A 22,739-nucleotide genomic window follows, 5' to 3' on the forward strand; every position below is an offset into this window, starting at 1 on the left:
TAGTGCTTACCAAAGTTTCAATCTCTTAACTGAAGACAGCCTAAAACCACGCACCATTTTGGTCAGGACAGTCATTAACCCAGCTGAAGACTACGCCAACCTTGCAACAGGGGCTGCTGAGTATTAGAAGTGATGCAATGAAAGTGAAGTGACAGCAGCACACACTAGAAAAGTAAAACCGTGTTCAGTACAAATAAGCTGTCAAGTTATACGCTCATTCAGTGATGTTTTCCCTCTTCTCCAGTCTAAACTTACGGGGAAACTGAGCTACAAAGCAATACTATTCCTCTCATTAGTAATCATCTGAAAAGTCTCCTTGCTCCTCTTCAAAGGACCTTCTAGATCTTTCAGGTTTTATTGTTAAAAGCCATAACAGTCCATTCAAAAATGCTTTATGTAAAATACTTGTAGTCTATTTATCCTTGCTAAACAACTGCAAACATTTCTATACTCCTTGGTGTATATGCAGAAGGAAGTTCGCTAGTAACAGGAGAGTTCACATCAGCTGCTAAATGGTGCTTTATGTCAGTAAATTGATATACAGGATAGTAGCAGTAATCCTTTAAAATAGTTAAAATTTCAGAAATCAGAGAAAGAATTGTTTCGGGAATGTGTACACTGCCTCGACAGACTACGAAAACCTTGCAAGTTAAGAGTTCAACAAAGCATTCAACACAATATTGTCAAAATTGTCTTCGTCGGTTACAGCAATATAACATGCAACAGCTTCGTATGATTCAATCTGTTAGCAATGTACTCAGTGATGAGAACAAAACAGCAGAAAGCTCCTTTGCTCCCTGAAGATTTGAGAGACAGTACCACTCTGTCACAGTATAATACAACCTGAAACATCTGTAGTCTCATGAAATTTTAACAGCTTAAGGGAAGTACATGCTGGTTTTGCACCCTTTTCACTGACTTGAGCTTTTGGCTGTCATCAGAACAACTCTCCACCCTCCCACTCCTCCAAGTACAACCACTTCTTCAAACATGCTGACAAAAGAGGAACAGGGTAAATTAGTTCTGGGCCAAAACAGAGCAAGCTAAACCTTTTACTAAACACTTCATGAAAACTAAGCACTTCTGTGCCATCTTCGACACATCAGATCTACCAGTGTGCAATCATTCCATCCTTTAAGCAGTGAGCACCACAGCGTGGACAGTATCTGTTAAAACAGCCTAGGTAAATAATGAAGCAGTAAGAGATTGTGCACGCCCAAATGTCAAGGCTACTCAAGTTCTTCCAGAAGATGTATACTAGAACAGTCTGCCTCAGGTTCCCTTTGCTACTGAAACTCTTGTATGAATTTGAGAGTATGCTAACGGAATGAACCGGTATTTTAAAATTTCTTTTTCAGAAATGCATTCGTTTTATACTGCTAGGATGCTCACTAAATAAAAGACAAGTAAATATTAACTCCTACACCTACAGAGTATTTTCAAAATATTGACGAGAAGGTATCAGACAGGATGAGCTCATTTTTCTTGTTAAAAGCTCCCAGCTGCATTTCTGTACTGCGTTACTCGGGGCCTAAAGTATGCTTACAAGTGTCCCAGGAAACATGGCCTCCTACACAATGTGTAATATCTAAGCTTAACACAGTGTAAACTGAGCAAAGGAAACAAGCTCTTTTAAATGTTTTTATTACAGAAAAACAAAAGGCTTACACTTGACTTAAAAAAGCAGCATTATTTCATGAATTCAAAGTTATTACAGTGAAGTTGCTTTAAGAAACCTTTAGAGACTGAAGAAAAAAATAAAATGCCAGATCCCCCCTCAGACCGCATTCTAGATTACTTGCACAACTACAGCAAAACCCTTAATTTCGCATCACTTTTGACACCCAGTATATGACTTGTATGCTTTTCTTCTCCTTGTGTCTTGTTGAATATAGCTGGGAGAAGGATTTGGTGAAAATGGCAGTACATTTCAAGTTTAATTTTCAACAGTTCAGCACACATCTGATTGATGTTACAGTTCAGAAGTGACTGAGACACATGCTTTCCTCCTAACTCTAGCAGTTACGTGTTACAGTTTTAACAGATCCCAGTGTGATCTGTTTCTTACACAGTATTTATCATATTCAGGTCCTTATCTCAGAAGATTTCTCAGCAAGTTATTTGGCTACTACTGATTATAAACACAAACAAAAATAACCACAAAATGAAGGCTCATAGTTGAAATAGTTCTTAGCAGTGCAGCAGAATTCAGAATTATTTTTTTTATTACACACCACAGAAGGAACAGCAGCGTTCCAGTGACCTCTTCAGGTTTTTTAAGTCAAAACCTGCAGGTTTCCAGCCTGAGCCAAAATGAAATATGTAATTGATCTGTATGTGAAATCTTAAGAAAAGAGACTAATCAATAAAACATATTACTGCCTTAATAGTCCTACATTTTGACTATCGGCACTGAGTCGTGCTAAGGTCCAAAGAAATTTACAGGCTTGTCATGAAGTGATTTTTTTTTTTTTTTTAAAACAACTCAAGAGCTCTACACCGTTTTAAAAAACTCTCTAAACACATTTTTAAGCATCTCACTGTTCAGATATATCCTAAAACTACACCTCAAAGATTCTGCCAAAAAAAAAAAAAAAAAAAAAAAATCAAAAAGCAAGACCACTCAAGTCACTATGTACAACTAGCTATAATGACAAAAAATGAAAAAAAGGCAATTCATAGAAGGAAAAAGGAGAAAACAAAAAGGGAAAATAACCCATATCAGACATCTGCTACTCAGTATTCTATGAACTCATTTTTTTCCTCTCCTCGCAAAAGGAAAAAGGTTGGACTCAAAATCAGACATGGAATTTTTCTGAAAAAATTTCCTAATCTCCTTAGATATCGTTTATACTCTTTGACAACAAAAATCTTTGAAGTCAGGCATCTACTTACTGTACTCTGCACTGCAACATGAAGCCAGCTGTTACCAAGCTACTTAAACAGAAGAAAAAAGTGTCTTTCCTACAAGGAAAAAGGATGCAATACATTTTCCCTGGTTATGACTTATATCATCATCAGGTTTACTCAAACACAGAACTTGTCTATTTAAGCTTACCCATGTTTTTTATTTAAAATTCCTTAATTTAGTGCTATAGCATAGTAATTTCTTATGTGATCAAGCTGCCTTATAAGGAGGACATTATAATCTGTATTATACAGTAATATAACCTCAAAAAAAAAAAAAAAAACCCAAACCAAAACCCCAGCATTAATACTAAGAGGAAGAGCAATGTAAGTTTTGTTTCTGTGGTACTCTCCATGACATCAACGCCAAAGGCTGCTTTACAGCTTACCCTTGGAGATTTTAATCCTGGACACAAATTAGTCCTTTTCACAGTCACAGGGTTGTATTAAAACTGACTTTTATGATTAAACAGGTAACAAAAATGCATTATACTGACCAATCTCTATGAATGTTAATATTATGCTCCATTAACTCCGTCCTTCAGAGTAGGTAACAGTCTCAAACAAAAGTATCAACAGCAACTACCTCAAAGATATATAACAATCTGAATTAAACACTGTAAAACAAATTTACACCATTCAAAAAGCTTGTCAGTACAGAGTTATGCAAAATAGTCAGAGGGTGTTTATATTTACGTCTTCCTTTATGAAGCTGTACTGTGGATTCAGAAAACGTAAAGATCATTTCCACTATAAGTTTGTGTAAGCACTCATACAAAACAATTTAACAGGCAGTCATGTTCTAAAAGGTTTATAATGTAGTTCTCCAACATTTTTAGCTGCTAAAGCGCTAATAAAGACTTAATTTAGCATATAACTCCCAAATCCTGTAACAAGTAAACATTCTTAACTGCCAATAATTATATTATTACATGGTGAAACAGCCCTCTCATTCCTAACAATTTACATTTAACTTGAGAAAATAGAAAAGTTTGGGCTTTTTTTTCCAAAATAATGTGCAATGTGACTTCTTTGAAAACTCTAAGTTGTCTTTAGCTATCAGGTTCTGAAAGACTTTACGGATCTCTTAATCTTTCTTAGTTTTCAGCCTTAATTTTATATGAGTGAGTGAGTGCTTAGCTGGGCTATATTAGTAGTAGTTCATCACATACACTAAGGTCAAGTAACATTATCTTTATCTCACTGTCTGGAAATAAACAATTCAAAACTCTTAAAAAAAAACTGTGTAGAATTGTACTTGCAATTTTCTTCAGTTTAAATTGCTCTTTGTTAATCTATTAAAGACAATTAAGAGAACATCCACTTTTTTTTCTGTCAATTTCTGAGAAAATTTGAATACATGCAAGTCAAAACTACCATAATGCAGACAAAAAGGTCCTCTTTCACGAAGATCATCAACAAATGACTACCTTCAATAAATAAGTCTATTTGGAAATTCTAGAGAATACTTTTCCTAAACAAAGTTAGTCTTTTTTCTTTTCCATTATGTCTTTCTGTTTAAACTCTCCATCTGAAAGTTCTGTATATTTTCTGTTCTTTTCCTCCTCTTGTTCTTCCTCACTGCCTTCGTCCGTGAGGTCCCGATCACCGTTTTCCTTTTTAGCTCCCTCATGTTCATCTATCCCTCCATCTGTATCAGCTGTGCAGATCCCGTAACACATAATGCTGATGACCCCCAGGGGCAACCCAAAGAGAAAGCATCCCAGAAGTGGTGAACTCTTGAACACAGACTGTTGAAACACAAATTTGAAGTAAAAAACACTTTCAGTGAAAATACAAAATTACTGCATTACTTCTGTTATTACTCTGTGTATTTACTCAGAACCATCCAAAATGACAGTCAGTTTTTTTGGTGGGTTTTTTGTGGGTTTTTTTGTTGTTTTCTTTTCTTTTTTTTCCCCATAAAGGAGGAGGAGTCCTCATTTTAACAATTCCTACTACAAATTCATAAAAAAGACTTAGAAGTTCAAATATTACAATGTTGCATTGGAACAGTTAATGTTAACATGCCAACTGTGTATCTTATTCATTGTTTGAAGCTTGAGAAACAATTGTTCTAACAGTGTTAAAATAACACTTTGAAGCAACCAGTTTTGTCTCTTATTTGTCCCATTCTCAAAAATTAGTTTGAGTAATAAGGGATCTGCAGAAACACTGTTATTAGACAGCTTCCTACTGAAAAGTAGTTTAATGGCACAGGAGGAAGGACTTTTGGTTTCAGAAACTGATGGCTAAATATTACACATTCACAGAAGTTTGGAAGGCACTCATACAGAAATATACGAGTTTCAATTTAAATTCACAGCACAGGTTTTTTTTGCTTGTGCAGGACAAGTGAAGAAATGGATTTGTGTACATCTTCCAAAATAAATTCTGTTAAGCATAATTAACCTATAAGAAAGATGATAAAAATATTTGCTTTAAAACTACACCAAGTGTAGTATTTAATTCCCTTATGCTCTAACTCATTAGACTGAAACCATAACATTTCTCAGAACATGAAAGTGCTATCAATTTCAGTGAAAGCACGTCAAAAGGGTCACGGAAAAGATTTTGAATTCTCCTTGTTCAATCCCTTAAAATACGTGTCAGACTAATACAGAAAAGGAGTGAAAAATGAAGAAACTAACGTATAGTGAATATTTAGCACACTGGAAAATATTATTAAAAACTTTAATCAAGAAGTTCATTTGGCTTAAACCTAATGTATATATACCTATAATACATACACAATATATAATATAAACAAACTTATATAAAAGTATTTCTAAACCCTCTGAAAATATTTGCATCTTGATTGACAAGGGCACCTTCTAATTTAACAAAAAATAAAACTTACCACTACAGTAGACTTGGCATCATAGATTATTCTCTTGATTCGTTGCAGAAGTCCATCACCACCCTGTGCCTGAAATTTCAAATGGAACCATATCAAAACTGCTGACACTTTTCAGTTATGATTCCAAAAGTTCATTCTTCAGACCTTGCAATCTTAAGCCCCTTTAGAAGGAAATGAAAAGTAATTATTCTTGCATCTCATGATGCCCAGACACTCCAACTTCCAAAGCATGGATAAACACTTCAATAGTATCATGAAAAATTCTCTCACAGTTGTTTTAAACAATCAGTGCAAAAAGTGGACTGGCACTCCACTCTCCTACCATAGAGGAACACTAACAGAAACTACCAGCTGTCCTGATGTAACAATTATAAAATTGCAGAGATCTTCTGAACTTTCCTGCAGTGGATGGATATCTATTTATGGATTATGACAGAAGCAGTTAGAAAAATCTAAGAACTAAGTAACAAGAAGATATGAAGGTGTAATAAAGAAAACTTGTGTCAGACAGTTTATATGACAGACTATACCTACATTGCCACCTAATTTAGCCGTCTTCAAAATAACTACATGAATCCAAAGGCAATTTGTCTGTTGAACAGGACCAGTTTTCACCTGTCTTGAGTTGCAAGAGAAACAAATCTACATTTTGAAGTTAACTGATCAGCACTTGACCCTGACCAAAACCCTTCAAATTACAAAAAAGTTCAAAGATGAAACAGACTCACAGAAGGATACCTACAGGGCCTTACAGAAAGTAACAAAAAAGTCAAGGTGAATAATCCAACACTTCCCAAGGAAGAGAGGGAGGGAATGTTATACTTCTCAGAAATTTCACTGTGGTGAAGAAGTCTGCATCCTATTACTTGTTTACCAGCATACTTTGAAGACTGTCATTCCTCAACAGCTGCACAATTTCTTGGGCCTGAATGTAGCCAAAGTAGTGCCATTTCATGTCTATAGATACCATTTAGCTTAAATGAAGTCACGTCCTGTACTGTCTGTCTTGTATTAGCACTCTCACACACATAGAGATGTGAATTTAGACAGACCTTTAATCATTCTAGCTGAAATACTGCAAACAAAAGGTAGAAAGACCTAAGTGACGCTATGGCAAAAAACACAAGGCATCACAAACAAATTTCCTCAAAGTTAAAAAACAGACAGAAACCAATGTCATTTGTTGTTTCAACCAGAAGGATATATTTAAATAGAGTCAAATAGATGTTGGTAACATAACTCAATGCAATTAACAAAGCATTAAAAAACTGACAACTGAAGAACAAAGAACCACCAAATAAGTCACAGGAATACCCCTCACTTTACAACTGGAAGCATGTCCAGTAAAGTCATGAACAGCAAGCAAATCCACCTATATTATGTTCCTACATCAATTTGTCAAATTAAATAAACCAAAGTACCCCATATGACTGAAACAATCTGCAGCCAGCATTACTTGTCGTTACCACCCGATGACCTAAAACTGCTGGCATAACGTAAAGTGGGATTCAGCTAACACAGTAAGCATTCAATATTCAGTGAATTGGGGCTTAAACCAACATAGGCTTCTCGCAGGAGGCAGCCAAATGATTTGTTAGCACTGCCCCCCTTCGTGGCAAAGCCTTCATGCCCCATAAGCGCAAATGAAAGCTCTGATCCATGATCTCTTTCCTCATCCACACAACATAGCCTTCTGTCCAACTTACAGTACACTGAGGGAATAAGCAAACCTGAATTTGTTTCGTCAACGTTAAAAAATTGTCTAAGCCATCAATTCCAGATGGATTTATTAATTTTGTTGTTTTAACAAAAGACAGCTCATTTTTAGTTTTAGAGCAGAGACAGAGAGGTAAACTTGTGTCTGTTTGTAATATGCAAAGCAAGTATACTACCGTTTTTTTAATCTGAACCTACCATTCATCAAGCTATTGGATTTATTAATTTACCACCCAAAAGAAAGGGTAGAGTTCAGTTATGCACTATAAAGAAAATTTTAAACAAATGCATTTAAAGCAAACCAGGAGATGAATAAAAAGCTCTCCGTTTACCAGTGACACCAGTAAAAGGAATATCAAGAGAAGTCATCTAACATTATGCCATAAACAAAAAAAAGCTTGCTTTCTACAAGGGGTTCTGTAGTCAGAACAGCGAGCAATGGCACACCTCAAGAATTCACAATCACGTATTCAATGACAGCACTCAAGACAGGAAGACAGGACAGGAAGATAAAACACATAGCATAACAATCAGAGTAACCAAATTTTTTCCCTACTTTAGCATCTAAGGAAATAAACACCAACCAACATATTCCAAGTCACAATGAAGACTTACTTCAGCTGTACCATCCAAGATATTGTTAATAAACTGAACCATGTCTTCCGTGTTCTCAATGTGCCTATCTGGTAGAAAATACTGCTGATTGGAGGTATTCAGTACAACAATAGTAGGGATTGTCAAGTCACTGGAAACACAAAACAGATAGTTTATACATTTAAAGAACTACTGTGTAAAACACTGCAATTCAAATAATTCCTCCATCATTTAAAAGGGTATCCATTAATCTTCACTTCGTGTGTGTTCCTTATAGCAGTTCCTTAAAGGCAAGAGGGAAGGGGGAAGAGAATCACCTGAATGGTACAAGCATATTTCTCATTAATATTTTTTCCTTCACATCTGTGTCAGTGATGCTACTGAAACTTACTGCATTTTACATACCCATAGCGACTGCAAATTAGATACCTTATGACTTGCCAATTAGTAAGAGATCACAGATAGTAGCCTTGTATATGAAATGTACTATTAGCACAACACATTAAGTGTTTTAGTGCACAAAGGCAAAAGTATAATCCAAAAATTCAATCCCATACAGCCATGGTCCAACTGATCAGCTCTATCAATCAACCTCAACCTGTCAAGTCAAAAGAATAAGGCATACCAACCAAAGTTTTTCTACATCTCTTTTAGATATGGCAGATGAGCTACAGAGTTTTTAAACAATTATTACTCAGCAGTTGACGTTCACGTGCATTAGCATTGTTTAGTATCACAGAATCAGAAAGGGAAAAAAAAAAAGAAGGAAAAAAAAGGTTAGACATTATCTCTGGAGATAAACTAGTACAATCTACTGTTCAAAGCAGTCCTAAATTCAAAATTAGATCAGGTTTAGGAAAATTTAATACTGCACAAGTACATTGTTCAACAATAAAGATTTTAAATACTTAAATAAGTAAAGTGAAAAATCTCCTGTACTCTTTGCTGATTTTCTACAGTTCTGTCAATAATGAATTTAAATACTGGGTAACTTTCTTTCACAGCAGAAGCAATGCAAACCTTGTTTTTCTACATTTTCACTCTTGTCTAATAGTGCCCCACCCATGTACATTTGTAATCCATGTAATATTGATGATAATTTCAGCCTTAACTGTGGCTATCAATCCATAATCAATTATTTCATGAAAATATTGTTTAGCATTTACTCAAGATTCCCATTTTTCTTTGAGGTCATAGAAATTATTCTGAATTTTCTCACACATTTTAGGCGTTGTGTTCTGTTTGTTTTTTTAATTTAAATTCAATTCCAAACCTAGAAGTGAAAAAGTTTAATACTTACACATGAAAATTTTCTAAACTCCTAGAAAGCTGAATACTTTAAGACTTAAGGTGCAAACCATGTTCCCAGTACTCAAGTTGAAAGCATGGTAGCACCTCAGAAAATGAAAGGCCAACTACAGAGATAACAAAGTAATTTCATCCTTTCAAAGGAACTTCAAAAAAACCAACCAAACAACAAAACTTTGTCAACAGTGACAACCTGCAACAAAGATTCTCTAAATACAACTTTTCCCTTGACATTTTTATTCTCTATTTATTAGGAACAAACAAGAAATATGAGGAGGAGGCAATCAAACCAAGTCAGGTGTTTTTGCAAGTGCCTGGTAACAAGTTATCAATCTCTGCCAAAATACCTCATCCTAACCAAAACAGAACAAGTCTTCTGCATCCAAGTAATAAAAGATCCCTACCCCCCCCCCCCCCCAAAAAGCGCTTCTATTGCATTTAACAGTGTGGTAACTGAGGTTCTTAGAGTTGGTTGTAGAGCAGCTGAAGGATAAACTCCATATACAAATTTTATATGGAGTATAAAAACACATTTAATATGTTTCTTCCAAGAGCTGAGGAATTAATACTTTACATATACCTATAGTTGACATTCCAGTGATGCTATATACCTTAGCTTACACAAAGATCTATCTTTGCTTTCAGTAAAATACATAATATTCTGTTTTCTTCTTTTGTGCATAGTTTTAACTATACCATTTTTAATCCAACGAAAGCATGTTCATCCACTGCTGAAGAGACAGATAAATTATAATGTCTACTAATGGAGTTACAGCCAAGTTCATAAGCGTACTTCTATCAGGGACTAGTACTTCTATCCCCACGAGTCATACAATATTTTATCCTTTGTGAAGAAACAGAATTTGTTCCTATGTGCATCTTGCACAGTAAAAAAGTATTCTGCAATAGATTGCTCTTTCTATTTCCACTTGCTGCCATCTAGTGGAAAACTGAAGCACTTGCAATACGGTTTTGAATTATTCAAGTAGCCACATGAAGAGCAGCTACTTGTAACACTGAACATATGTTGCTGCATTCTTTTGCTGCTTTCCACTTATGCTGGAAATGTATACACTCTGTTTAGAAAATAATTAAAAGCCTGTGAGTACTTTAACAGCAACTTCCCATATACTACAAATTATAAAAATCAGGCATTTTGCAGATTAAGTTAAACAATCCAGCTGAACAGATCTTGCCACTATATCACTACCGCTGTAAGTAGCAGTTCTGTCTTCTTCCCCATCATTTTCTTCCTCCCAGGGACCTCATCTCCCTCCCCTGCTTCTTTGTACATCAGTCTGGTACTCAGCAGAATACATGGGCAGACATTTAAGGGTTGAGTTGGATCAGCAAAATAACTCCCCTACTCAAAAAAGCAAACACTTTTCTGCCTGATAAACAGGCTGAAACAGCTCAGCAGACAGCTAAGAGCCTGCACAGGAGAAGCAATTAATGAAGTGAGGAAGGTCTCACTTTTGGCAACTACAAAGCACTACATCAATCACATCACTTAACTTCAATTGAGAGACAGATGTTTTTAACTTAATTGTATTCAGGTGTTAATCTACAGACATTCCACAGAAATACAGACCCTTAGCCTCCTGAGTCCCCATGAAGCTACTAGCACCTTTAGGGGCACGAACATGTGCTTTGTTCATGCTTTGATTCCCAAGAAAGGGGTTTGGAAAACTTACTGAGCATATTGACCCCTGTTTTTCCCTTCCTTCACTCAAATGGCCAGAGGAGAACAAGTAGTCAACTGTAAATGCCAAGCAACTTAACTCTCTAATTTTCAGACACGGATTATAATAAAGGGCAAGTGTCAAGCATCTTGTTAAACTACTTACATATTTCAAAATGTACCATGTACATATCAAGTGCAGACAGCATCTTCCATGCATTTTACGCTGCTTCTCTGCAGAAGCATATTTCTATGCACATCTTAAAAATGCATCAAGAATGAAATGTGCCTCTCCAGAAATAAAAACCATAGATAATGCATAACCATTATTTACGTTTCCTGTTACAAATTGACATAACTTTTGTCTAGTGCCCTGTAAATTTAATGAAGAAAAAAAACCCACTACAGTTCTAATACAGTAATTAACAAAGTAGACCTAAAAGATAAGCTTCTTCAATCAGCATTATCAGTAAGCCAAGCTTCTAACATTAAATTATGCAGTTTAATTTAACAAACAACTGATACTATATTACATGCTGAATTCTGAGGACAGCAATTTTTTTTTTTTTTTTAAGCCATGAAAGGCAGGAATTCTTCACAAGATTGTTTTCAATTAAATATACTTAGCAACAAATACAAGAGAAGAAAGAATATTCAAATAAGAATTTACTTACTCCATTAGTAAACTATTAATGTAATCATTTCCATCCATATGGCCAAACTGGAAATCCCTGTAAGAGAAGCAGTGAAAAACAGAATGATGAAAAAGAAAACAGAATAGTGGGTTTCAGCAAAAGTTCTTCCTTAAATATTTTTCCTATAATTGAAGATGAGAGCATACACTCAGCAATATAATTCAAAAATTGACAATCTACAAGACAGTCAGCATCCCAAAACACACTCAGTTAATGGAATGGTCTCATTAAATATCAGTATATGAATATAACAGCAGGCACTATAACATCTTTCAGGTAGAAAAAAATGACTGGTGTCTTAGAAAGTTTAATGCAGAAGTTCATTTGAGATATCATAGTACCATGTGTGCCTACCTGTGAAAGTGATCCCGATAATCTCTAGCAACTTCCTGAATAATAGACTTTAGTCTGGAGGGAAAAAAAGTGACATTGATAATCCAGGACATACTCTGTCAAAATACAAACAATAAACATTGAGGTTTCACAGTAAGCAGCACATAGTACCTCATCAGCAATAAGGATTCCCTGTTCCATTAACAAGAAACACCTTGTTCATTTTGGTTGGTTTCTAAGGGTTGAAAGGCTATCTACCATATAGTCACAACACGAGAAAAACACAGACAGGCTGCTTCACTCCATCTACTGCCTTCTGAAGACACAGCACTGTGACTCTGAAGAAAATCCAAGGAGGTCTGGGAAAATAGCATACACAGTACTTGAACAATATTTTCTTAGTCTAATTATGTATGCTATCAGAAAGCGACAGGGGAAGGTCTTGTTCCTCTCAGTCTCTTCAGCAAACTCCAACCCAACTGAACATGCCCCTTCTTAATCCAAGTTCCACAGACAACTAATATATAAGCATCACTAAATTCACTTTTAATGCAACTGAGTTGAAGACCCGTCATTTGTTTAAACTTACTAAGTTCATCTCAAAGTCACCTGAACTCAAGTACTCTCATCTATGTTTACAAGGTGACACAATAGTTTTAAAAAGCTATGCAATCACTGTTTGCTCCCGTGATCTCATTAACAAATGGCAGAAGAGTGATACAGGAACTCCCATCATCTCACTGAACTCACATGTGCTTCAACAGAGCCATAAATTAAGTAAATTCAGTAGGCTGAAGTCAGAAATTAGAGAACATCCACAAGTTAAAACCATCCACTTAACCTAGCATTTCTTTATATTTAAGAAACTTCCAAAGTTCTGTGTCATACCAGCACATTTCTCCCATAGTGTCACCAATACTCAATTCTGTACCTGGTATGTTCCACTGAAGAGTTTTTATCATCAATGACTGCAATAGCCACAAGTTTTCCTAAAAATAAAGAATAAAATACTTGAAACCATTTAAAAAGAAACACGCATTTGCAGATGGAAAATACTCCAACCTAGAGGATCAGATACTCTCCAGGGACAGGAATTAGTTTTAAGTATAAACCAACCTCGATGCCAAATAGCCTCTTCTAGCTGACCAAATTGTGGTTTTTCTTAAAGCTACTGAAAATAAATTAAGATGTGGCTTCATGCCACACCACTAGCATTCTATGAAAAGCCTATCTATAGAAAGAAGTTAAAAGGGGAAAAACACAGATAAAAATTAATTTCCTACCCAAGCTGCATATTTGCATATACCTAAATATGAGGCTATGGAAACCTTTATTAAACAATGGCAATTACAAGGTGATTCTAAGTGATTAAATCACTATTGCATGGATTCAGTAACGACTATTTTTCACACTATTGAAAATTTGGAGTATCATCCTTACCTAAAAACATGGAAAATTTACTGGCAGAGCCCAGAATTCATTACATCAGAAAACCAACTTAGTTCACAGACCTCTGTCAGAGGAGCTTAAAGACCAAACACCAGAATGTACTGATCTTTTCAGGATTCACTTTGTGAAGTTTTTCTGATTACAAGAAAAAAACCCAAAGCCTCCTACAGTGAACCAGATCAAAATAAGTTTAGAAAGATGGCCAAAGGTTCTTCAGATCAAGTACTTCCTGCTAGGAAAGCAGATCTGTTAACAGTGCAGTCATCAGCTGGATTAACTAAAGCCTCTAGAGTGCAGAAGAACAGTTTGCTAAGTCTCTCTAGACGCCATGATTGACTCAAAACCCTCCCCACCAAGCCAATCTATTGCTCAACGCCTACCTATCACCACGCCACAGGAAGCATTCTCCTCAAAAAAAGAAACTCACTCTTGATCAAGTAATACTGAAAAGTTTTGAGGGCAAGAACAATGATTCATTCCCAGGCTTTCTTGTGAAATAGCAATAGCTTCCCCCCACCCCGCTTCTTCCATACCTCAGTTCTCACTTTTCCCCATTTCTTCCCACACTCTAAGACACTACCTAGTGAATACACTAGGAGACAACTACTTTTTAGACTGGAAAAGATGATGTAGATAAATTCCAGGTACTGTGTATTTATACTTAAAGCTCTTAAAAATAAATGATGGCTTCTCCATGGTATTAAGTCTTTTTTTTTTTTTTCCTAATTTGAGGAATTGTTAGACAAAAATGTAACAGGAAGAAATATGCTCCAATTAAACAATTTGTAACAGCATTTCTGTAAATAACCTTTTAAAATGTAGGTGTAACAATATTAGTTTCACAGACATGTAAGAACCTAGATGTTTCATAATCTTTAAAACCTGAAAGAACTCAATGTTGCACTGAATAGAAACTTTCTTTTGAAATGGAATGTAGATTATAAGGTATCCTGGCCTGGAAAAATCAACACTTACAGCATTTCTTCTGCTACTTCAGAGTATGTATACCTTAGGAGCAGTACAAGTCATTTGCCTATTCCAGCAGTCACTTGGCTGCAAAGTTTTCATTTGGGTTGCAAAAAATTTTACTAGAGAAAAGCTAAAGTATTCCAGAACAGGTCCACTTTTGTACATGCTCTCTTCCCTTCCTTACCATATCTACTTTAAAGATATCTGAATCCATTAGATATAAGACATATCTAAACCCATCCATATTTGATACTTCTAAATCCAGTCATAAAATTCCCTGTAGGTATTCCAAGAGTTAATATGTAATTTATGCAAAATCTAAGCTGCTCTTAAATTAAAAGTCCCACTATTTTTTTGTGAATACTACAGGATTAGACATACTAATTCTTATCTTGTGAGGACAGGACTAATGTAGGCTTCGGACGAAGCCTCTAGTCAATAGAACAGGTCTCACCGACATCAAAAAAAGATTGGCACTATCAACTCTAACTCCGAGATTAATTAATTTTTGAGGTTTAAAAAACACATTCTTAGTGCTCTGTAATTTTTCTTAGCGTTAAGTACAAGAGATGCCAAAGATTTTAACAGTAGCAGCATCTCACCTGTATCTCCAAGTTCATACAGCGTAAAGCCGTCTACATTAAGATAACCTTGAAATCTCTCTCTGTTTATCCAGGATGACAAATCACCATCTTCATACTCTAAAAGAAAAAAAAAAAAGAATGCATTAAATTTATTTATTTATTTGGTAAGGTGGGCAATCAGATTTATTTCAGTACTACAGCGGCAAACACTATTCTTTGCCCTTTTTTCCTTTTATTGTTGTTAGACAAGATCTCACACATTTCTGGACATTTCTCTTCAGTTTTAAAACTTCTAAGGCCATTTTCAATTGTTGAACAAAAAGTAAGTGTATTATAGCAAAGCATGAAAAGCTGATTTGATGATTATTTTTTCCCAAATCAAGGATAAACAATACTATTCTAGCAGATAACTATGACCCAAGTGCAGAAAGGAACAGCTTCAATCCCTGTTTTTAAAGGGGTCAAGTTTCAAACAAAGTAAAGAGATACAAAAATACAGAAAGCAGTATTTGTGAGAGTCCTTAAATAAAATAGAAAGAAATCAAGAAAAAGTAGATGCATTAACAGCATTATGAATGTAAATGAACAAATATTTACATACGATTCAGAATCAGTTATACTGAAGGCTACAGTTTCAGATGCTAGATGTTTTAACCCGTAAAGAATCAAATTCTAACACATACCACCAACACCATTATAATTAGATCTTAATCACAAGTAAAAAAGAAAAATGTATATAAACATATATATGATGCATATATATACACACACATAAATGCACATTAAATAAATAAATTTGTGTTAAATCCTATTGTATAGAGTGAATTATCAACAACTTCAGGTTAACAATTAATTGTCATAAGATTGTAGCAAGCAATTCCAAGCATAAAGCTTCCCATAGATCTGCATCCCATTCCCCTACTAAGAAAAAAACCAAAACAAAACACCAGACAGGGCCAGAGAATTGAAATGGATTTTGGTAAACCTTTTTCTTATAGTGAGCTCTTCAAATTTCTGTCCAATCATAACAGTTGCACATAAAACCTTATCCAGTCTCTTATACTGTGTCTTCATAACTTGTTTGATTTACAACAATGCTTCTAGTACATTATAAAAGAGCAAAATTTTTACAAAGTAAATTAGAAGCCTGGATTATTAAGAGTTTTGTGTTTGTTTGGAAAGGTGTGGAAAAAGCAAGTGGGCCACACAGAAAAAAGCAATTCAGAAGTGTTTCTCTGACAAGCTTTCCCTCTCCAGGCCTGTTTAAAAAAAAAAAAGAAAAAATCAAATGCAAATCAAGGAGGCTGTAGACTGAACTTTTATCTGGAGGATGACTGGTAAGGCAACAGACTGAAGAGGAAGACAAGTACAGCCATTCTATGAAATCAGAAAGAATATCCTTGATGGCCCACCTAGTGTACTTTGCTGTGGTACGACTGATCCTCAGAAATTAAAACAGCAGAATAATCTTCTGAGTGGTATGTTTTCAACTTAAAGTAAAAACTTGCATTTAGAACAATCTAAATCAAGAGTAGATGTTTTTGTAAATAAGCGGTGTACCTGTAACCCAACCCATGATATGCAATATAAGTACGTGTGTGTACATGCCTCTAACAGACTATAACGCATGGGCTTTACAGTATAGTCTGAGTATAATCTAGCACCTATATATGGATATCCATACATATGGATATACACTTTTCATATAAATGGCAGGTGTACTGCTGTCAGTGGTGTTATGAAACACTACTAGTCTCAGGTGGCTATTCTACAGTCTACACACTGAACAAGCCAGTTAAAGTAGTTTATCCAGCCTGAAACTGCATATCAACTCCTGCAGTGACAACAGTCCACGTGTCCTTAAGCTCTTTTTGTGAGGGACACTTTCAGGAAGGGAAAAACAGCCTGAATGGTCAACCGTTCCATGTATGCATAGCATGCTCCGTCAGTTACATAGGGAGACGTTATGCTGTCTGATCCTTTCCCACTACCAATATCCAAGTAACACAAATGTGAAAGTCACATATGCTCAAAGCTATCAGTTAAGGCCCTCAAAATTTTAATATTGGGAATAAAGGCAGAATCAGTTTCCTCTTCCTTCACAGTTTTTGAAGGAAGGCTTGCTGTACTAAGAAAGTATAGAGCCTGTATTGCCCAGGCACAAAAAGCTCAAACAGGACCCTTTTATGCAATCTCTGAGCAGAGTACACATCTGAAAAAAAAAAATCAAGTTAACCTCAAGAGAGAGAGATCTGACTGTCAGGAAGAGCACTTAGAGAAAATCTGATTAACTGTTTGGAACTGTAAATTCATCTTATGTGTGACTCCTCTTCAGCAAGAGTTTTCTTTTATTTTGTATATGATGAATTTGGACAGTGAGTGAAGGGATAACTTTTATAAGCACATTAATGCCAGCAAAGCAATAATATTAGAAGCTACGTCTTACTGATAACACAAAGCAGCGTTATCACTTCTACTTCAGTATTGCTAAAACCAATTCCTTCTCAAATGCATTTTGTTCCATAAGAACTGATTAGTTTTTTCTCTTCTCCTTCATGAAGGAGCTGTTATTTACCATAAAACTGGAGAATTTCCCAGCACCCCAACACAACCTTAAAAAAAATCCCAGCTGTTCCAGTTTCTCCATATATACTTTAAATATCTTGTCTTACGGTAATGTCCACTTTTACTTACCATCATAAACAAAGTAAGTTCCATCTTTGAATACCACAACAGCAGGCAATTCAGGCAATGTCACATACTGAAAGAGGTGGTTTTGAATTAATCCATGGAAGATTAAAAGATTTTTAGAAAAACAAACAAAAATAATCTTAAAATGTGGAAATGGAGTCCGTGGGGAAAATCTCAAAGTACATTTAAATGTTTTCTGTCTACATTTACTAAAATAAATCTATCAGCTTCCACATATTAAAAAGTAACAGAACAAACATATTTTTGAGAGGTAGGTCTCACAAAGTGTAAATGAAGCAGGATTTTTACTAGTATCTGCAGTAGCATGAAGAGTATTTTATTGGTTGGACATGAACTTTAGATAGGAGATCGTAACTTGAGTGTTTTATCAATCATGCTCTCTGTTCCCAGTTTGTGCTGTTGTCAGCATACCTGTCATATCGTTACTTCTACTAAATGGACAGTCAATATTGTAGAGTAAAATAGTAACATTGATAACATGTCCCACTAAATCTGGGCTATCTCCTGTGGTTCAGGCTGATGGGAATATAAAGACACAGCTTCAGCAGACAGGGCCACAAATAGCCCTAATTTAGGCAAACAGAACAATGAATGCCTGCATTACCATCCTAAACACGACATTTAGGATGGTCAGCAACATACTCAAAAAAAATACAAGGTGGAGAAACCTTTCCCTTGGAACTTAAAAGAATCTTATTCAGCTCACATTTTCAGTAAACTGCCACAGAAGAAATACTGCATCTACTCCTTACTTCTTGCTACCATTGTAAGTTAAAATTCTAATAGCATTTGTGGTTAAGAAAGGACTGTATCATGAGCTTAGTTTTGATGATGATGTTGGCTGAATTGTCTAATTTACTGATATGTTTGGGAAACATAAGAACAGTATCATGAGTGCTTTTCCAAATGACGTGCCTTCTGTAATCATTCTGCATTATCTTTCTTGGAAATAAATGTAAAAGCAGTAGATTTATAATGTAACAGCTCATATAAATGAGCAAGAAGGTAATTCTAGATGACGCTTTATTCTCTTATTTGCCCAAAACATAGTTTAGCATCTTTAAAGGGCAAATCAGTCTATGTACAGCTTATGGCTTGCAAAAGATGCCTGAAGCTTGGAACAAGATTACCTAAGGTGACAAATAAAGCCTAACAGTAAGTACTGTCATGCAAAGCCTCATTACAACTAGCAACCAGTGATTTCATAACATTTTTGCTTCTCTCCATAGAATATTGCATACCATCACTACTTCAGTTTAAATGACATTTGTGGGAAATTACATTCAGTGGGAAAAACAGCTCACTGCTTACACCATTGTGATCACAGAATCTCAAAGAGTTCCAGCCTTTTACACTCTTTCCACTGCACGAGTGAACAGTACTTTTCTTGCTCAGCTGGGGCTGAAGTGCAAATAGCAATATTCAAACTGAGGTAGTTTTTGATACAAGGCTTCTGGAAATCTAACAATACACTATCTATAACGAGGCCAGTTCTACTTATGATGCTGGAAAATGCAGGTACCTAAAAAAAAAATAAATTATGCTAGTTCTCACCCTGCTAATCCCGAACTAATTTCAAAGTCATGCATTATCAGGCATGGAGTAGACTTAGGTCCCACTTAGAGATAACAATAAATGAAAAAGCCTCCTGATTTTGCTTCAACACGTAAGCAAAAATGGTTAGACTAACAAGAGCAGTAGCAATTTTTTCCACCCTTGTGACTAACTGTAAATAATTTCCTTGTTACAGAATCCTCCAAAGAGCCACATGAGAATTCTGCAGCCAGCAGACTGGATCGGTTGATCCCTGGGCAGACTAATGTTTTGATCAGCTGTATTGCACAAGGTGAAAATAACTTACCTTTTCGCTTACTTCTCTGATTGTTAGGGTACCAGTGGTACTCCATGTCACATGACCCCCAAACTAGTTATAACAGTGGTTGGTGAAAGGGCTGTCAGGAGCAGCAAGAGCTTTGCATTGGCTAAAAATCAAAGTATCTACCTTCTTGAGCAGGTTGTACAGTCCATGTTCAGTTCTGCATATCTTCTGTTTAATTTTATTAATATGATTGAACAAGTAATTTGGCCAATACAAAGCAATGACAGACTTTGGTCTTGTTTTGTATTGGTTTGTATTCTTTCCCCATATAGACTCAAAAATTAAATGTTTCAGTGTAATTAGTTTCAAATTTATCAAAGCCAAATATATTGTAATAAGCCATCTCTGTGCCACCAAAACAGCAAAATTACATATATGAGGAGAACTCTACCATTTCTGTGGAAATAGTAGGAACTGAAATAGCTTACCTCAGGCAGCACATCTTCTGAGGCAGAAAAAAAGTATGTATAAACTATTAGTTCTGAAGCAACTTCAATGTATTTTTCCTGCAAAAATACAAACAACATTTTTTAATTTCTGAACGTTTAGTATGCTTCAAACGAAAGTTTTGGGACATACCTTATCTTCAAAGAGTAATTAGAAAATATGGTTATGACAGAAGATTGTAAAAACACTTCAATAAACTTAAAAAAAGATGAGTATTTGTTGCAAGCATGCACTTCAGTCTTTTAGAAGATATTTTAAACTAAATCTGTGAATAGCTAGAAGAAGTAACTTTATTTAATCAAGCTTCAAACCTTTAAAGGAGATTCACCACCGACATACACAAAAAGTACATGATGTCTCTTTTGCACATGCTCGAACATATGCTGGCTAGGAAGTGGCCTGATAAGAGGTCTGGGAGGAGGGAAAAAAAAGAGAAAGAAAAATCTCAGTTTCTGCAAGCTGCAAAACCCAAACAAATAAAAATCCCCAAGAAAATGCTATACAGTTTTTTGTGTTGTTTTTTTAAAAAACTAAATTCCCCAACGCAAATTCATTTAAGTTTTCCATTTATTATTTCAGTTTCAACTAAAAGCAAAAAAACTAAAAATCCCCCCAAAATAAACTTGTTATGTTCCTCAAATAGCACACTTAAATCTGAAATTAATACCTTCCTTAGTACAAAATGTTGCTATGATGTAAATATGCATGCCATTTACTGGCCACAGAATCACAGATTGGGTTGGAAGGGACCTTAGAGATCATTTAGTGCAACCCCCTGCCATGGGCAGGGACACCTTTCACTAGATCATGTTGCTCAAAGCCCCATCCAACCTGGCCTTGGAACACTTCCAGGGATGAGGCATCCACAGCTTCTCTGGGCAACCTCTTCCAGTGTCTCACCACCCTTATAGCAAAAAACGTCTTCTTTGTGTCCAATCTGAATCTACCCTCTTTCAGCTTAAAACCGTTGCCCCTTATCCTGTCAGTACAGGCCCTGATAAAAAGTCTCTCTCCATCTTTCTTATAAGCCCTCTCTATACAGTGAAAGGCCACAGTAATGTCTTCCCAGCCACAATAAGGTCTCAATCATTTGAGAGCTCCAATACTCAATGTAAGCACAGCAGTTAGAAAATGTGGTCTTAGAAATAAATAACCTTAGAAAATTCTCATAAATTATTAGAGATCACTGATATTCCTAAATTACAGAATTCTGACCAATAATTAGTATGATGTACCTATATGAATGCTTCTTATATTTAGGAACAAAGGAAAGAAATGTGATTCTTTTTTCTCCCCAAAGATTACTGTCTATAACACTTTGAGGCCACAGGCCACTGTAGGGAAGGAAGAAAAAGCCAACAGGAATTGTTATGAACAATTCTGTAAAAGCAATTTCCTTATGTTGCCAATTGCTGCAACTTTTCAAATGCATAAGCATATATTAAACTGATATTTCTAAGGTAACTTTTGAGTATTAAACAGATTCTGCCTTAGTAATGATGTTTATCTATCAGCCAACATTTAGGTCAGTATTCTTATTTCTGGGTTCCATCAGTTTCATTTGTTCATAGTTTCCACTACTTTGAGAAGTCCTTAGTTCTTGCACTGTAAAGAAGGGATTGTGACTAGCCAGTCTCTACTTACTTCCTTCGTGACACTCACCACCAGTCTCACATACAACCCCACATATAGTACATATAGTTTTTAACTTCATGTCAATGTCTTGTTCTTTTTTAAATAGATTTAATTTTTGGCCCACCTCAAAAATCTTACAGAAGCTTTAGGTCACCAGAACCAGTCTCACAGAAGACTGTACTTACCCTGCCACTCTATTAGCAAATTCAATTATATCATCTTTGGTTCTAGGTCCTCTATAGTTGTATGCCAAGTCACCTTTTAAGCTAGATAAATAAAAAAGACAAAAAAAAGAACAGAACTGAAATCAACTAAACTGTATCTGCACATGTAGAATTACTCAATCTTCACATGTTTATTACAGTCACCTTTTAGCAAACGATAAGCAAAGTAATTTTTCAAATAGTCAGATAAAAGAAGTGGTCAGCAAAATATAAAACTCAATAATGCAATACAATGCAATTATGGAGTAAAAACTTATTTACACAATATCTGATTTATTGACTTTTTAAAATAATTAACGTTCTTTTACGATTATTTTTTTCTAGTGCACAGCAGTCATTTATTTTGTAAACACACAGATCATTTGGAACATTTGCTTGACCACACAAAAAAACCACACACCCCCAAACCAAACCCCAAACATTCAGCATTTATACTGCTTAGGGATTCGTCCTTGTAAAAGACAAACATACAAAGTTCATTAATGCTTTTTTATAATTGAAAAGTATCACATGACTGGCAAAACCTTCTGAATTTATGTATTAAATTAAGCTTCCATGAAGTGTTGGTCAGTTTACTGTACTATGCTGACAGGGGATGTAGCACACTTGCATTACAAGAATATTCAAGTAAGTTTTACCAATTCTATCAGGCTTTCTTTGAATCCATATAGGTTTAGGAAACTCATAGGAAAAAAGTAACCATAAACCATATTTTCTATGCCTTTGTATGCCAATAAAGTTTTTCA

General features: G+C 35.4%; 1 protein-coding gene across 1 annotated transcript in view; it reads right to left on the reverse strand.

Moving 5' to 3' along the window:
- Window positions 1-2,620: 2,620 nt before the first annotated feature.
- Window positions 2,621-22,739, reverse strand: part of TMX3 (thioredoxin related transmembrane protein 3) — a 30,003-nt gene continuing 9,884 nt past the window's right edge. The window contains exons 6-15 of the mRNA XM_050891009.1: window positions 21,955-22,035; window positions 20,446-20,545; window positions 20,116-20,193; window positions 17,791-17,857; window positions 15,115-15,213; window positions 13,026-13,083; window positions 12,116-12,169; window positions 8,099-8,228; window positions 5,768-5,836; window positions 2,621-4,658 (exon numbers count right to left, since the gene is read on the reverse strand). Coding sequence (XP_050746966.1) covers window positions 4,392-4,658; window positions 5,768-5,836; window positions 8,099-8,228; window positions 12,116-12,169; window positions 13,026-13,083; window positions 15,115-15,213; window positions 17,791-17,857; window positions 20,116-20,193; window positions 20,446-20,545; window positions 21,955-22,035 — 1,003 coding nt within the window. The 3' untranslated portion in view covers window positions 2,621-4,391. The remainder of the gene's footprint in view (window positions 4,659-5,767; window positions 5,837-8,098; window positions 8,229-12,115; window positions 12,170-13,025; window positions 13,084-15,114; window positions 15,214-17,790; window positions 17,858-20,115; window positions 20,194-20,445; window positions 20,546-21,954; window positions 22,036-22,739) is intronic.

The sequence above is a fragment of the Gymnogyps californianus genome, chromosome 2 (assembly GCF_018139145.2).
Source record: "Gymnogyps californianus isolate 813 chromosome 2, ASM1813914v2, whole genome shotgun sequence".
NCBI lineage: Eukaryota > Metazoa > Chordata > Aves > Accipitriformes > Cathartidae > Gymnogyps > Gymnogyps californianus.